At 34.0% G+C, this 17,198-nt stretch overlaps 1 protein-coding gene across 1 annotated transcript in view; it reads right to left on the bottom strand.

Moving 5' to 3' along the window:
- Window positions 1-3,338: 3,338 nt before the first annotated feature.
- The window catches only part of Cc2d2a (Coiled-coil and C2 domain containing 2A), a 53,766-nt gene continuing 39,906 nt past the window's right edge, over window positions 3,339-17,198 (bottom strand). The window contains exons 30-36 of the mRNA XM_089254828.1: window positions 16,391-16,591; window positions 16,125-16,214; window positions 14,620-14,868; window positions 12,880-13,002; window positions 11,227-11,387; window positions 10,146-10,221; window positions 3,339-7,975 (exon numbers count right to left, since the gene is read on the bottom strand). Of these exons, the coding sequence (XP_089110954.1) occupies window positions 7,775-7,975; window positions 10,146-10,221; window positions 11,227-11,387; window positions 12,880-13,002; window positions 14,620-14,868; window positions 16,125-16,214; window positions 16,391-16,591 (1,101 nt within the window). The 3' untranslated portion in view covers window positions 3,339-7,774. The remainder of the gene's footprint in view (window positions 7,976-10,145; window positions 10,222-11,226; window positions 11,388-12,879; window positions 13,003-14,619; window positions 14,869-16,124; window positions 16,215-16,390; window positions 16,592-17,198) is intronic.

The following is a 17,198-nucleotide window of genomic DNA, read 5'->3' as shown; positions in this document are numbered from 1 at the left end:
GAGCTGGATTTTCAGCTTCTGACAAAATAAAGTCAGCCAAGGCTGACCATAAATTTTTAGCTGGGAATCTGGTAACCCTGATTATAGAAACTTGGGTAACACAAGAACTGTCAACTGAAATGAGCTTATATTCGTGTTTGTGGCTTTTGTTGAAAACTGATCATCAGTCAAAGGGTTAAAGTACATTTTCCGCAAGGAAAATATGACTTCAATACAATGTATTAAAATCCAATGTATTTTTGTGTATGTAAAGTTCCAAAAATGGAATAGCGCTCTCAACTTCCCAATATTTTGTTCTTTTGTATTATTGAACAGCATTTATTTTCTATTTATCGCTAAAAAAATATTTAATAATATTAACCCTTTAAGTGGCGTTGACGAGATATCTCGATTCCTTAAAAGCCTCTTATTTTAGCTTTGAAAGGCCCAGATATTTTGTGAAGTTGATTTCTCAAGAGAACATTTTTCCATATACCCTTTAGTTTTCACCTGCTGAAAATCATAAGAAAACCGTCATCATTAAAAAGGATATGAGATTTTGAAGGAGGTTGTGATTTCTCTGCTGTATCGCTTAACAGGTTGAAAATTCCAATTTTCGTGATATTTATAGTAAAGTATTGTGCAAATACCACTCTATATGTTCATGTTATTTATTTTGGCATTTTTCATTGACTCATCTTCCTAGTCTTCACTTTTTCTTTGGTTTACACAACTGTGATGTAAAATATGGTGTCCTATAAATTTGGGCAAATCATAAAAAATCAACAAATTGACATACTGGGTTGTGCCTTTTTTTTTTTCGACACAGGAAAAAAAAATAGCTGAAATTTCCGCCGATGGGTGGCTGTATTTGGTGTCACATTAACCAAATACCACGGGAAAACATCTAGATTACAGCAACTTATGTGTCTTTTCTACCAGTACAAACATGTCTGGTAGATGTACAAAAAGACATAATAATGCAACAAAACGGCAGTTCAATTCACAATCACTATTATTTGGGAAGAATTTGTTCATAAGCTATTTGTTGATTCACACATCTTTTGAAGATATTCTATTTTATTGATATCAGGAAACAAGACACTGCAGCACCACCTATTGGTAAAATTTTAACTAAAAAATAAACCAAGTGTAAGGGCACAAACAGCGCGTCAAACCTCAGTACGTCAATTTTTCTTTTTAAAATCCGTCCAAATTCATGGTACAACTTGTATTGATAGCATATCTCTCATTTAATGTATTTATTCTAATGCTCTTCCGAGGAATGTCGTTTCAAATGCTTAGTTGCCCACCTGATTTGTGGAAGAAATTTTATTTATATTGCTTGTATGCAGCGCTTGATAAATCCCAATTGACTAAAAATTTTGTATTGATGCTTAAAATGTTCGATGTGATTATCAAATTTCTGTCCACAAATCATTTTTTTTTTGGAATTTATATCAGCTTGTCTACCAAAACAGGAAGAATTACCCAAAAATGTTGGGAAGAAAGATTTTAAACCTTTTTCCTCATATAGTGAAAAGAAAATGTGCTCGTCTCATAAAAAATTTAGCTAACACCTGGATTTTTTTTTTTTTTTTTTGATTTGTCAACCTCTGCTTCTATGAATTGTCAAGTTTGTCACTCTTGTTCGTTCTTCATTCATTACAATCCGTCAGAATTTTAAGAATTGATAAAAATTGTTGCTATTTTTCCATAATTGTACCAAATAACTTCCATCATTATTTTATGTATAAAATAAAGATTAGACATTTGTTTTGGTATAGAATAAAAATATTTTACTGCTCCAAATTTATTTCAGAAAACTCTGAACGTATTTGGGTTTATCACAGTGATGCATCTTTTCGGCTTATGATTAAAAAAAAAAAAGAAATCCTAAGAGTATTTTGGGCTGATTTTCTGCACAAGCATCATGGGTGTCAATGGTTTCAATTTTAAAGCCTTATTGAAATCTTTCGGTTTTTCATACCTTTTTGAAAAATCTCTAGAAAAATCTGCAGTACTTTGCAAAAATGAAAAATCCCCAAAGAAAATCCCTTAGTCTTCCTAGGCTGACCATATTTCTTTGAAACAAAATTTGGAGTAGGCTGTGCCATAGACATGGATGCAAGTTTTGATGTGAATATGTTTTTTGTGCCTTGTAGCAGGTACTGACATAAATGAAATTATGTCATAATCATTGGCTTTGCCTTTGGAATAGCTAATAAACTATACCAATGTCGTCTATTTTTGTTGTGAAATGCCTATCAGAATACACAATTGGCTTCTATTTGTGTTCTGAACCTCTCGAAATATAGTGTAAAGTAATTTCATTATGAAAGTGGGCAGCGAGTTTAGTGCTCAGACGAAAAGACGTTAAGATCAGAGTAGCATCATTGGGTTTGTGTTAAGGAGATCTACTTGCAGACTTAAAAAATGCTGATATATTTTGATACTTCTAGAGATGTTAGGGATTAAAGTATTTTGTCACGCAAATTTTTGCAAATGCATCCAGTATTTTAAGATGATTTACATAACATATGCACACAAAAACTAGTCCCACATAATATACCATTTTTTTGGAATTCATGTCTTGCAGTTTTGCGAACTAATTATGATCGAATGTGTAAGTTCATAAAAAACACAACCTTTGACTGTATCGTGTAAACATGAGGTGGTGAATGCAATTGACCCGAAACTAAGAGGAAGGTGAAAATAGAATTGATTAGTGAAAGGATATGATTTTAACAGTTTCTCAATGTATTGACTCAAAGATTTTAATAATCTTCCCAGTCAGAAGAAATAATTTTCTTACGACCGTATACAGTGCACCTGGTACACAAACCACAAGACGTAATTGAGGCATCAATGCAAGTAAGTTATCATTGAATTTTTTTCAACCAGGGCTGTAACTAGATACTTTGTCACCCGGGCAAGCCAGCATTTTGACGCCTCTTGCATATAGAAGAAGCAGTTGGATGGTGAATCCTGTGCTCATTCTGGTCCAGCAACCAGAGCACCAGACCACCCCCCCCCCCTAATTGCAGCACTGTTCTGAATTACATCTATTTTCCAATACCATTGACGTCTATGTGAATCTCGAACTTTCTAAGATAAAGTGTAAAACAATTTGTTATGAATTAGGGTAGCTGGCCTGGTGTCCAGGTAGGAAGAACTATCTTTGGATTTGTCTTTGCAATGTGCATCTAATAATAATATTGCTCATTGCTTTCAACTTGCATTGGGTACTTCCTGAGATATGAGCGTTTAAAGAATTTCGAATGCTCCCAGTATCATCAGATGATTTAAAAGATGTATTCACGTCAAAAACTAAATTTGACAGCTGCTTTGTATAAAAATTTATTTCAATCAAAAAAATATTTGGATAAAAATCAAATATAGGACTAGTTTTTTTTTTCTTAATTTAAAAAATGACAAGAATATAATCAAAGTAATTGTGATTGCAAAAACAAAATCAATATATCCAGATATAACGATATATAAGAATAATTCATTCCTGAATGTAACGTTACTTGTATCATCGAAATCTTACAAAACTTTACCAATATAAAATACAGTAGAGTTTTTCTAATTCAGCATGTATCAGACTAGGGTGTGCCATATTAACAAAACCGCCGGTTTACTGAAAGTTAGTTTAAAAAAAAAAAATGTTTTCCTCTTGTATGCTTGAAGAAAACCTGCCTTAAAACACCACATTACTGGATGGAATAGACTAACGCCCAGTCGGATTACAAAGTGCTTACTGCAATGGCAATCATTTTTTTCTTCCTGCATTATCACAATATTAATACTCTCATAAAATCAATTACAAATGATGTACTTTATGCAGAATAAAGGTGGTTGTCGCATACAAGACCAACACATTAATTCTGCCAAGAAAGAAAATGTGAACTGCTAGGCCTTAAAATTGTGTAAGCAGCATCCCAACAATTTAGTGAGAAGCCCTCAGGGCATTTTGCATTGCATAAGGTTAGGATCGCAACTCTCTCTAGATACTTAGTTAACCGGAGCAAGCACACATTCTGGCACTGCCCCGAATTGTATAAGGTGTGGTTAAAGGGTAAATCTAACAACCCCTCTGATCCAAAGTGTTGGATGGTATAATTGTCTCATATTTTACGCTGCAGACCAATTTTTTCAGCTCTTGGGAAGGATGACTTCTCCCATTGCCCTGCTCTGGTCCTCACTAGCTAAGGCCCTGTTAAGGTCAGAAATGAAGAGAGATGAAACATTCCAATCACTAGGGAATGGTTATTCCTAATTTTGGATTTGCGATTGCAAGTACTATCAAAAGAAAAAGGTAAAAGTGTGTGCATGTATTATGGGTTGGTAAAGGATAGATTTAACCAAGGTACATGGCACATGTTCTACATATTATTTTTTATACCAAATACAAATATATCAACATACATGTGTGTAAATATTTATAACAATCTTTTAAAAAATCTATCAAAAATTGTACTTAAGCGCGTCTTTATATTACATGATTTGCTTTTGATTGTGTGCACGCATTAAAACATTTTTAGCACTGTGCAATGTCTGAACACTAGATATACTCATCTCCAATGGCACTTTAATTGAACTTCTCTTTCATTCATGAACTACTGGGTCAAGTCTGATCAAGTTCATAAAAATGAGCGCACCAACTGTATAGATACATATAGTCGGCCCGACCGGGTTACGTTCTGGGGTGACCGCGAATACGGGAAATCCGCAAATAACCGAAACCATAGTTTTTTCTAGTATATCTCGTTTATTGAGCAGCATGAGAAGAGCAGGGTAACGCAGAGGTATAAGGGAATGTAAAAGAGGGTGCAGAAATTGTTGGCGATGTTTTCTGAAAGAACATTGTGATTTCTATTTGCCGTTTCTTCTTCATATCATCAAGTATGTTGGGATATGATGACAAGGCTTCCTCTACCAATTTTTCTACATGTGAAGAGCGTACCAAAGAGGGATCTCTGCCATGAAAACAATCTATTGCTGATTTGAGCGTGCGAAGCCCTTCCACTATGTTACTCATGGTGAACTTGTCTTCTACTTTTTTAACTTGATGATCTTCATCTGGTACCGCTTCAGTTTCAGAAGCAGTCAACTGCATTAATTGCTCTTCGATCAATACCTCTATACTTTTTTTTTTCAAACCGAGCACAACTCAGGTCTATTGCCATAGGCAATTTACTACCTAGTGAGTTGTGCCGGAAGTGTAAGTGCGTGTACCTAACAGTTTTGAGTGCGTATCTAGTGTTGTGTATGATTTTTCAGTGCTGCCATCTATATCTTAGAAGTGAAGTGAGTGATGTGTAGTGACTGAATATTTGTACTGTTTGTAGAACTGTTGCTTTCTGTGGCGAGACTTTTTAACGGGGAGTTCATAGCTCTATACTTTTTTTTTTTTTCAAGCCGAGCACAACTCAGGTCTATCGCCATGGGCAATTTACTACCTAGTGAGTTGTGCCGGAAGTGTAAGTATGTGTACCTAACAGTCTGAGTGCGTATCTAGTGTTGTGTATGATTATACCTCTATACTGCTATTTATTAGCTGTTCGACTTCTATATCATTGAACCATTCTCCACCCACTTGTTTCGCAAACGTGACAATGCCTCTTCAGTTGGCTCTGTAGAATTGGTTGTGTCCTTTAGAGCACATTGTGGCCAAAGGGGTTAATCCAACCCGAGGTGACCGTTTCTCTCTTGGGAGTTGCCACGGCTCTAGTGATGACAGTAATGCCATTAGCGAGCCATTCTAAACATGCACAACTCAAGTTTTGTAAACAAAACACATCAATGATGATTTCTGAGAGTTGCAAAAAAAAATTCCATAAAGGAAAAAACCCGCGAATATGGAAACCTCGAATACGGGGGGCCGACTGTACATAAGGTTAGGGTTAATATGAAATCACAGTATTAGCTGGGAAACAGCAAGGGCGACCAGCTTGATGCAAGAACCTCTAGCTTCTGAATATGCTCATTTTTTTCAGCAACAAGAAAATCCTACATAAACCGTATGATCAAAATTCAGAATCGAAATTTACAATAACTCAGCCTCTTATGTTTTTGTACCATCCACACCATGGTATTGTTGGCAGGCAAACTCCTTTAATTGATGTCATAACAATCCTTTTCATATTAATCATCTTCCAACTCTCTTTTGAAAACAAAAGTTGTCAAAATTAAAATAGAGGAAAACAAGTTAAGAAAGGTAAATTTAGAACAGAAAAGACTGCCACCACATAGTAGAAAATCGAAAAGGTAGACGGCTTCTGGGAAAAGAGATCAAGGAAGTTGGAAAACAAGCGGTTTAAACTGACCGAAGAATGTGGAAGAATTAAGTAAATTGGAAAGCTCGACATAGAGAAGGAATGTCGTTTAGAAGAAAGATCATTATAATATATATGAAAAGGATTGTTGCAAAATCAATTAAAGGAGCTTAATTGCATGGCAACAGTATACCAAACACCATTATATGGTTTAAAAATCATTCATGTTTAAATTAATTAAACTTCAATGAAGTTACTTCTGTAGAGGCGAAAACTAATTTTATAGTATAAGTATTATTCTTTTCTTAGCAAAAAAAGAAACTTTTTGATTGATAAAGTTATCACAGCTATTGTTGATTGGAAGAGAGTTTTTTAAACATTTTCCAGTCGTCAATACAAGTTAATTTTCTTTTCATATTTTTCTGAGAAGACAATAAAGCTCATTCAGATGCAAGTCTCTGCTCTGAAGAACTTAAGATATTTGTTCTGTGGTCACCAGCAAAATGAACAAAACTACCATCGGTTAACAACTCTCTTCCTCTTGTCTAATTACAGTCAAGACCAAGATGGTATAAGCAAGTCAAATAAACCATGAATGCACATTGTGAACATTAGAATGTCAGTCGGAGAGATGTTGAAACGCCTGAGACTTGTAGCATTCTAATTCAGTATTCAGTATTCATACTTAAGTCCTGTTCATACAGACAAGATTGTAGGTACAAAAACAGTTCATTTTTCAATATTGAATCCACTCGATAAATTTCCTCCTCCCTTGCAAAAAAAAAAAGGGGATAAATTTTTTGTTCCCTTTTAGATATATCTTTTTTTTTGGGGGGGGGGGAGTATAAAAATAACTTTCCCATAATCCTTTGCGCTATAGATGAAAAACAAAAGAGTCAGCTGTTTTAGTACCATGTAAACAGGTCTTTGGAACAATTCCTAATGCCAGTCAGTTTTGTTTTGTTTTCATGTGAACAGATCAAGACGACAACTGATGATGTCAATCACTAACATATGGGAAACGAGACAAAGGTCAACTTTTACCAAGCATCATCTTTTCGCACAGAAAAACTATCAATTTTAAACTTCCTTCTATAACCACATAATCAGGATAAAAAAAAACAGATTTTCTTCGTTGATTTCGGATTTGTCCCATTGATCATACATAGCAATTTTCTATCAAGTAAAGACATTTTTACCCTTCTAACTACAAAATTTCTTCTTGTGATTCTGCCACCAACATAATTTTTAATGCAACAGTTTTATCACAAATTTCCATACTCTAAAAATACTTCACATTATTCTCAGCTTTTCTGTTTTTCAAATCGATATTTCCCATGAACAGTACAAAAATATAAAAGTACAAACATTTTCCTGAGAAATCTTATGTTGTGCGAAAAAGAAAAAAATTAACGGGAAATGCCTGTCATATTTTGATGTATGACTAGATGAATTAAGTATAAAAATGGCAATAAGATTTGATTTAAAACAACATATCATAGTCACCAATAATCTTAGGCATCGAGACTTCGTCTACTAACGATAACAGCTACGTATACCCAGACAGCTAAAACGGAACAAGGATAGGGATGGATGTAAACTGCTAAAGAAAATTCTGCATTTTTGTCTTTCGTCAAGTGAACTCCAGTAGCAAAAACTGATTCGATGACTGCATTGGTGTCAGTGTAAGGCATGGTTAATGGAAATCCACTCATCTGCATAATATAGGCATAAATAATAGTTAGTATGTAGTATATATCTTAATTTTTTTTTATCATCACAATGAAAATAATAGTACAATCAAAATCCTGTAAAACAGTGTTTTTCAACCTTTCTGTACTCAAGGACCTGTAAAATATCTGAAACAATTCAACGGACCACCAACTTACAGCATGGCTAGTGTGATTATATCTCTCATAAAATACAAGACATCTACGTACAGTAGTATTTTATTCCTGAATTTATAATACTATATGTCCCTATTTTGTAACATTTCTGTATTTTTCGGCATTCAAATTCTTTATACACTTGTCCCTTTTTTTAACGAAGCTTATTTGTCATGTTCAAAGTTTTCTCCCACGAACTACATTTCAATTCAATGAGATTTTAGCTGATAACCTGTTACAAAAAAAGTCATAAAAAAGTACTGTAAGCGGGAAAACACTAAGCAGGAAGTCTTATTGAGAATTAGAGCTGAGAGACCACAAAAAAAGTTTTACCACGTAGGAAAATGTTCTAAATAGGAATGTTCTAAGCAGGATTGACTGTGATGATTTTGCCAACTTTAGGCAATGTTTACAAGTAACAATGGGCGCTGTTCCTTATTTTACAATATTTAAGATGAGATCCCAATTCACTGCATTTTTCTTAATGAAACATGGTCACCCAAGTCATGATGAATATTTCTCTCTTGAAATAAATTTTTGTTTCTTTCAATTTATTTTATCCAGGAATTTATCCCAGATTCAACTAGGATCACAGATTTGGGAATTCTCATTGACGAGCGACTTAGGTTTTCTGAACATTGTTCAGCGGTGGTCAAAAAAGCGAATAGAATGCTTGGTCTCATTTTCAAAAAGGTCTCTTCACGTTCTCCTAAAGTCATTCTTCCACTTTTTCGAGGTTTAATTCGTCCTGGACTGGAGTATGCTGTAAGGTTTTGGAGACCATACCTACACAGGAACATAGACTTGGTTGAAGGGGTGCAGAGAAGAGCTACGCATGCCCTTATTGGCACACAGGGCTTGAGTTATGAAGAGAGACTTCATTTTTTGAATATGTTTACGTTGGATGAACGCAGGTGTCGAGGAGATCTGATCGAAGTGTTCAAAATTTTCAATGGGATGGATAGGATGGACCATGAACTTTTAGTACACCGCCAATCGACTGCTTTTACAAGGGAACACCAGTATCGATTGGTGAGGGACAATGCAAGGCTATGGTGTCGCAGGGAGTTTTTCTCTAATAGGGTTGTTAATAAATGGAATAGCTTACCCCCGGAGGTAGTAAGTTGTAACACAATTGACACGTTTAAAAAGAAGTACGATAAACATGTTGGGGGGTAAATCGAGAAGCTATCCATTCTTAGAATAAGACAACCATAAGTATTCTTTATGGGCGTTGTATAATATTTTATCATGTGTATATATTGTTTATAATTTGTGTTAATTGCATTTTTAATTGGGTTGCTGTATTTTTTAAATATATGACAACCATATTTTTATGGGCATCTTTTTATCAGCCACCTCGTTGGGCATTTTGTCTGTTGTGGCATTGTATTTGTATTTATTTGTAATTTGCAAAAGCTCTTTATTTCCCTGCTCTTAGGCAAGTTTAGAAACAATAGCAAATTTGTCGTAAATTGCATTTTTATCTGTAGTGATATCTTGTATTGAGATCACAATTTGGAATTATAGTGATATCTTGTGCTTGAAATCACGATTTCCCGTATTTTTCTGGATCATATATGGTTACCCAGAATACAAAACTCTAATTTTTTATTAGAACTCATAAGAATATAATATAATATAATGATTGGAATAATATCAACTACAAGAATTGAATCATTGCAGACCGGAGCGATGGTACAGGTGGTCTGCACCATCGCTCTGGTCTGCAGCAGACCATAGATTGAGAACACTGCTGTAAAAAACAATATCCTCTATTACAATAATTGACTGAAAAACGATATTATTCAATGGTCCAGAAGCAAAAAAATTCTAATAGCGTTAATATATTCTATTATAATAATAAATCCTATTTAATGATACTTTTCTTCAGTCTTTTGAGCATCATTATATAAGTTATAAAAGAGTTTCACCATAATAAATATGCAAACGCTTCACAACAGATATATCTATCATAATACATAATAATACAACTGACCTTATGGGAGCTCAATATCTGCTCCAGTTCTTGCAATGAATCTATACTTGCGGTACGGCCAGCATTTCTCTCCAACCTAATAGACATTCAGAGGGTAAAAGTATGTTCTATAGCTTAAAATTTTGATTAATTTTTATTTATTTGTTAGCTGGATAATGCAGGAAAATATGGTACTATAAAGGAAATGTGTTACAAGAGCATTTAAATTCCTCACTTCATTCTTGACAAATAAAAAAATTATGAATGCAGTATAGCTTGATTACAGTGTCACGAATGACACACATTTTCTCCCACAAAATATCCAATCCTTAATAATTGCCTAGAAAGATTGAATTGTACTTCAATCAGAGAATAAAATATTCTTTCTCATGCATCTCTTTCGCAGCACGTTGCAATCACAAAGATGATCTCAAAGATGATGACTTCGACTCACACACATGACAGTAATTGCTGAGCCACAACACCCTGGTTTACAAGTGCATCCAACTTAGTTATTGGCTTAGTTGTAGACTAAACATAGATGCAAATACGATAATATTTCCATGGATCTCTTGGCCAATTGAATTATCTCTGGAATTGAACCTGGGCCCTTCGTTTGCTGGATGAGTGCTCTCACCACTAAGCTACAGAGGAGATATTTTCCTTCCTTGGAGAGTATATATGCCGAACGGGACCGTGCAATGGGCAGTCTGACATGATCAGCTAATAGCTCATAGACGAGAGGCCACCAGATGGCTATATATATTTTTTTTTCAACAAAAATCAATTTTTTCATAATGTACATTTCTCTATATACATATGACACGTCGCTTTTCTGTATATCTTGCTCTAAACAAGTGGGGAGCGACATCATGTCATATAATACGCATTTGATCATGGCCAACTTTTTGGTTAATTATATGTTTGATAATTGTTTGAATGCTTAAGTAATTAAGTGTTCTGAATCTGAATGAAGTTTGATTTAGGTTGACTTCAAAAATGATTTTTTTATTCTCTATGATGTTTTAACTTACTCGATAATGTTTGAACTATTTTTATTTTCAAGCATGAATAGTGAATTCATTTTATGTGTTAAACGTACCTAGTCAGAATTTTATACAACACTTGGTTGCAGTAACTGTTCCAAGAAGTACAGTAACCTCTTCTCCACTTCATAATGTTTTCTTGCAAACTGTGCTTCAGTCTTTCTTGCAAAGCATCAACATATTCCTTATCCGTTGTGATGTATGTCAGTGTAGATGGCTATGAAAAAGTTGAAACACATTCGCATAATTTATGTACAAAAAAAGACGATTTCTCTTAAATCTCACCAAGAACAGACAATATTATTACAGGGTTATCAGCAAAATATACATGCTTGATCATTTCCTTCACTAAAACTCAACAATTTCCCTGACTTTCTCTGATCAAAACTACATAAAAAAGAAATATAATTCAAAAACACTCAATACGATTACTATGTGTTCATATCTTGTACTTTCTATGTGGTTTGTCTTTGAGATGTATTTTGTTTGTTTTCGCAAATTAAAAAAAATCAATCTTTTCCAAATTTTGAACTTTTTTTAACATTTGTTTCACAGAACTTTTCCCTGACTTTTGCCAACTATTTGACATTTTCCCTAACCATTTTTCATTTCCCTGATTTTCCAGGTCGCTGAGAACCCTGTATTAACCCAAAACATTTCAACTCAATGGTGTTCACGTGTCTATGATGGGGGAAAAATTTCAAGTATTGGAATGAAAATTTAAATGAGGACATCACAAACTATAGTAGTACTGGGAATTTGGAAATTGAACAAAACTGAACGTTGAGGGACCGAAATAATCTTTTATTCTAGACAGATTTTATATCATAAGAGTGCACATCAAAGCAATAATCATCTCTACAGGACTATCTTTTCATTCCAATTAAGACAGGTTTTTGTCTCATAGTGTTCATCTTAGGCACGTTTCACTGTACCTTGATTACAGTTGTGGCTGAAGTGTTTTAGACCTATGGGTGCTTAGCTTGAGTTTTACGTGGGGAAAATTTTGGTTTTTGAATTGATTCTGGAGTGCTTGACCACATGCTAAAAATTACCTCAGATCAGATGTCACTAATTGATCAACCGAGGCACATGGTCAGACCATCTTCATTTGGACATGTATCCCTTTCAATATTGAGTTCCAGTAACAAATGGAAGAAAGTTGTGGCATCAATGGAAAAAGAAATAGCACCAATTAGAAGACTCAAGAATTATGAATCAATAAAGAGAATTACCATGGAATATGGTGTGGGTGCAATGATGGTCGAAAATTAAAAATTACATATAGCAGAGATTGAAGTTTCGTTCTAAAATCAACTCAAAAAAAAAAGCTTTGACAAGAGAGTATAATAAAGAAAAAGATTTAACAAGGCTTATGAAGTAATTTTTGTTGGTTGGGGACAGCAGTGTGCACAAGTAGTTCTTATCTCTGCAGGAGCAGGTAAAAGACTGGGTGGTGACAAGTTATATGCAGCAAGGCAAGGTTGGCTTGACAAATTTAAGAAGTATCATAGAATTAGAGAGCTGGATATGTACAGATAAAAGCTGTCATCAGACAAAATGAATTTACCCATGATTGTTGTATAGGCGGCTGTTTATTTATTTTGTATTTTCGGGAATTGTCTTTATTAATAGAATATTTTTATATCCAAGATGACTCCAGACCTACTTCTAGTCAATACAGGCTCTACTGTATACGTTCAACATACCTGAACACTTTTCAGTCCTGGATTAGGGAAACTCGAAGTGAAAAAAGGTTTCCAGTCACTGGAACGAGTCAAGTCAAAACTGATTCTTGAAGGATGGTGTTGCTTCTGAATATTTGCCCAAACCTAGATCAAAATAAGAAAGAATGAAAATTTTATTACATTTGAGCTTTTACCATGAATCAGAACTTGAAACATTTGAAAAAGGATGTTAATATTGAGTAGATCTTAAACTGCACACTTGATAAGAGAAACAGTTCAGGTAATTGGTGCAATTTTGAAAATACAGTAAAACCCTTCTTTGATGGCCAGATACTATTTCCCGGGAAAAAAAAACATACTTAAATAATGCCTTCCAAACCCCTGCTTAACCATCACTCTCAGATACACTAGTTTGCATCATTCCTTCCATTGGGTTAGGACCCGTAAACATGATGTTAGAATATTTTTCATCCTGTAATTCCTCATATGAATTTCTCGTAATAAAGCCATGGCTTATAGAGCTTCAAGAATTAATTTTAAGGTCTTGTGGCTTATTTAAATCCACGGTCGATTCAATAACTTTTTTCTTGACTTTGGGGAATTTCAATGAATCTTTATAAGTATTCTTGTATGCTCTTATTTTTCATTACGATCAATTTTTTTTACTCCAAGAGAATGTCTAATGTTTAATAAGAAATATTATAAGTAAAAATCCTCAAAGAAAATTTAAACAACAATTAAACATACAAAATAGTTTCATTCAAATGATGGTATTTTATCAAACCTTGAATGAAAATACTGGGGCTTATACAAAGCGTCAGCATTTTCCCCAAAATTATTCTTTTTTTCTCCAGAAAGTTTTTCTGAGCATGGCTTATTTACAGGAAAACTACAATTTTATTTATGTTCCATTGTACAGGGTGATTATAATCAAAGTTGTGATTTCAAAACACTGTAAAGTAAGAATCACTTATGAGAATGACTTAAAAATTTACATGAATACATATACATACTGAAGCAATGAAATTTTGTTTGGCAAAGAAAAAAAAAGTAAATTAAAGTGTGTTTTTGTACAACAGTAGTTTCACACACACACTCTCTAGTGGGTCTCAAACTGGGTTGTCTCCATGGGCGGAGATACGGGGGGGCCCAACGTCAAAGGCGGAGTCGACTGATGTAATGTATATAAGAATTGACATCATCATCATCGTGCCCCCCAGCAATAATGGCCGTGCCTCCCCCCCCCAGACTTCCACGTCTATCTCCGCCTATGGTTTTCTCTTCACTGGGCTTATTTCAAAAAATGAATTATTTTAAATGCTTAAATAAGAACCTTTTTTTATAGTCACCATCTTCTTTTACAGTAAAATTTTTCTGAGCCATCAGTGTTGGCAAAAGAGGGGTTTTACTCTACACAACATAACGAGAAAAAAATTATGATTGTTGCTCATAATTCAGAGGGTACCAAGAATTCCTAGAGATGATGATTAAATTATCATGAATGGTATAATAAAAACTAAAATCGTAAATAGTGTAGATGTGCTGTAGTAATACAGAGTACAATACTGTATAATGCATAATTTTTGTTACTACTTTGTTTGAGGAACTTGTGCAAACTTTTTTCCTATGTTATAACCAAATAGGTATTTGGTCTGCTAGTTGATACACCCCTTTTTTGTATGAATACATTCCCCCAAACTAACAAAACACAATCATATAGTGTGTTTAAAATTAATAATAATGAAAAGAAAAATTTCTTACATTATCAGGGCTTATCAAGCATCCAACACTGTGTAATGGACTATGACTATCTCTGGTACTGAAACAGTCTCCACTAGAAGCATTCCACACCCAGACATCATCTTTCTCCCACGTGATAACATATGCTGTATTTCCCTCAGGAATACCCGAACCAAGTAAGAGCATAGCCTTTTTACCGAGATGTAAGAAAAAATTACATAGCAGGATGGCATGTTCTTCTTCATCACCGCTCTGAAGTTGAAGAAATTGCTGCAATATGAAAATTTTCAAATCTGAAATCAAGAAGTATCTCCACTTGAATTTAAAAAAAAATTGAATTTGTTAGTGTAGCTCATAGACTGAGGCATGTTACATATCTGCAGATTTTTTTTTCTGAGAGTCTCAAATAAATATTAATATTTTTCAAATAATTCGCAAAAATTACTAATCGATAACTTGATATATGAAGAAAAAAAGCGCCTACACAGCTTTGTCATAGAAATTATAGACTAAAAAGAGCAGTTGAGAATCGCTGTACTAAGGAGAACAGTATTTGAGAAGATATATTTACTTGCATCTAACAACGTTCATAAATGCAAGTAGAAGAATCAGCATTTTCTTTAAAAAACTGTGATAAGCATCTCTTGTATGATTTCATTACTGGCAATAAAGGTATCAATAAAAAAAATTACGTATACGGATTATAACATGACATTTTTTTCAAAGTAGCAAAATTTGCACACGTGGATTATATGCAAGCAATTATAGTCAACCTATGCTTCATAGTGTATAATTGGATAGTGTATAAATGGATACCCTGCTTAAATGGATAAAATTTATTAGAACTAACATTTCTCCCATAGAGCCAATGTTAGTTTCTCACTTACTCAAATAAGTTCAGTAACTTCTCCCCGCTTAATTGAATATTACGATCACATTGCAACTCTGTCAATAATCATCAAACACTATGTATATAATATTTTTATTGGATAAAACATTGGTAAATATGTTGCCAAGTTAAGACTTAGAAAAACCCAGACTTGAGAGTCTGTACTCTCAAGCATCCTTGAAGTATCTAAGTTGTCTTCAGCACCTACATTTAATTATTTTGTTTTTGTTCTCTGTTGAGACCATAGAGGGTACTCACTTTCACTATGAAAAGTAAAAATCTTAGGTATTGTGATCGTTGTATTTCAATACAATTTTTTTTAGATCTGATTTATTCCAAAAGCTTCATTAACATTGATCCTTCATCAATTTTCAATATACAAATTGTATAAACAGTGTCGAACAGCGATTAAATTGTTCCCCACATAATCGAATATCCCGCTTAATTGGATGTTATGTGCTGGAACTGTTGTTATCCGTTTAACAGAGGCTGACTGTACTGTAAGGAAATGCAAAAAGAAAACAAACATTCAATCAAACCATGAAACAAAAATATGCATTTTTATGTTTATACAAGCAATTTAATTTTTAGATAAAGCATATAATATTTAAAAAAAAACTACTTATTTCACTCTTACATCACATGTACTCCATATGTCACACAGGCATGGATATGCAACACTGTCAGATACTGAAGGTATTAATGACACAAAACGAGCTAGAAGTTCCTACAAAACAAATCAAAGTGTTATAATTACACTACAAAAAACTAACATATGATAAATTAAATGTGTGTGGGAAAAACAATTTACTTCAGTGCTATATTTACTTCAGTTCATTACAAAATTCTATTGTAGCTCTTCCAAAAATGGGATATATAACATGACTGATACACAAATCTTACCAAAGTCTCCACGGAATCTTTTCCACCTTGCAGCAATTCCTCTGGAGGACGAAGAGGTTTGAGGAACCTAGATACAAAGACCCACTCCCCAGACATATCTACGGCCATAACTTTCATGAAACGCCCAGGAAAATGAGCTATAACATTTTTCTGCCATTTATCCACTTCCTGCAGTAATTTAATAGACTCGCTGCTTTCACACTGTAAAAAAAAAAGAACTCGGTTGAAATAGTATCAAAAGGAGGATAGGCAAAGCTGATACAGTGATATCTTAGCTAACAAAGATAATTCGTTCCAGAATCACATTCACTAAGTGAAATCTCTGTTAACCAAAATTCAATTTCCCCATAGGTTCCTATGGAAAATCATTTACTTTGTTCTGGATTAATTTGTTAAAATAAAATCATTAATTCATTCCTAAAATTTAGAGATATTTTATGATAAAAAAATTGACAGATCAGCAATTGAATGAAGGAGAATTGAAAGGAAGATCAGATATTTAAGTATTTTTTAATATTTGTTGTACACACACAAACACAACAAACCCTGTCAGATTCAGGGGTAAAATAAAAAGATGTGATAGTAGTAGTGTGCTATGTGATGTGGTCAGCAAGGCAATCGTAATGGCATTTGTTTCTCCCTGAATGTGTGGTCCAGGGTCAGCTCATTCCTCAGTCTTATCTATGCAGATGGGAAAGATAAGCTCCAAGAATGTTCGAGCTGTTCAGTTTGATGCTTTCAAGCGTGGGCATTGAAAACATTCAAGACTGTTTTTTTGTGGAAAAAGAAATTTCATAAGCATAATTCA

This window comes from Pholcus phalangioides, unplaced genomic scaffold (assembly GCF_987345545.1).
Source record: "Pholcus phalangioides strain wild (caught in Gottingen) unplaced genomic scaffold, Ppha-v1.0 ptg000042l_1, whole genome shotgun sequence".
Classification (NCBI taxonomy): domain Eukaryota; kingdom Metazoa; phylum Arthropoda; class Arachnida; order Araneae; family Pholcidae; genus Pholcus; species Pholcus phalangioides.
The sequence above is the reverse complement of the archived record's forward strand: the minus strand, read 5'-3'. Positions and strand labels throughout refer to the sequence as shown.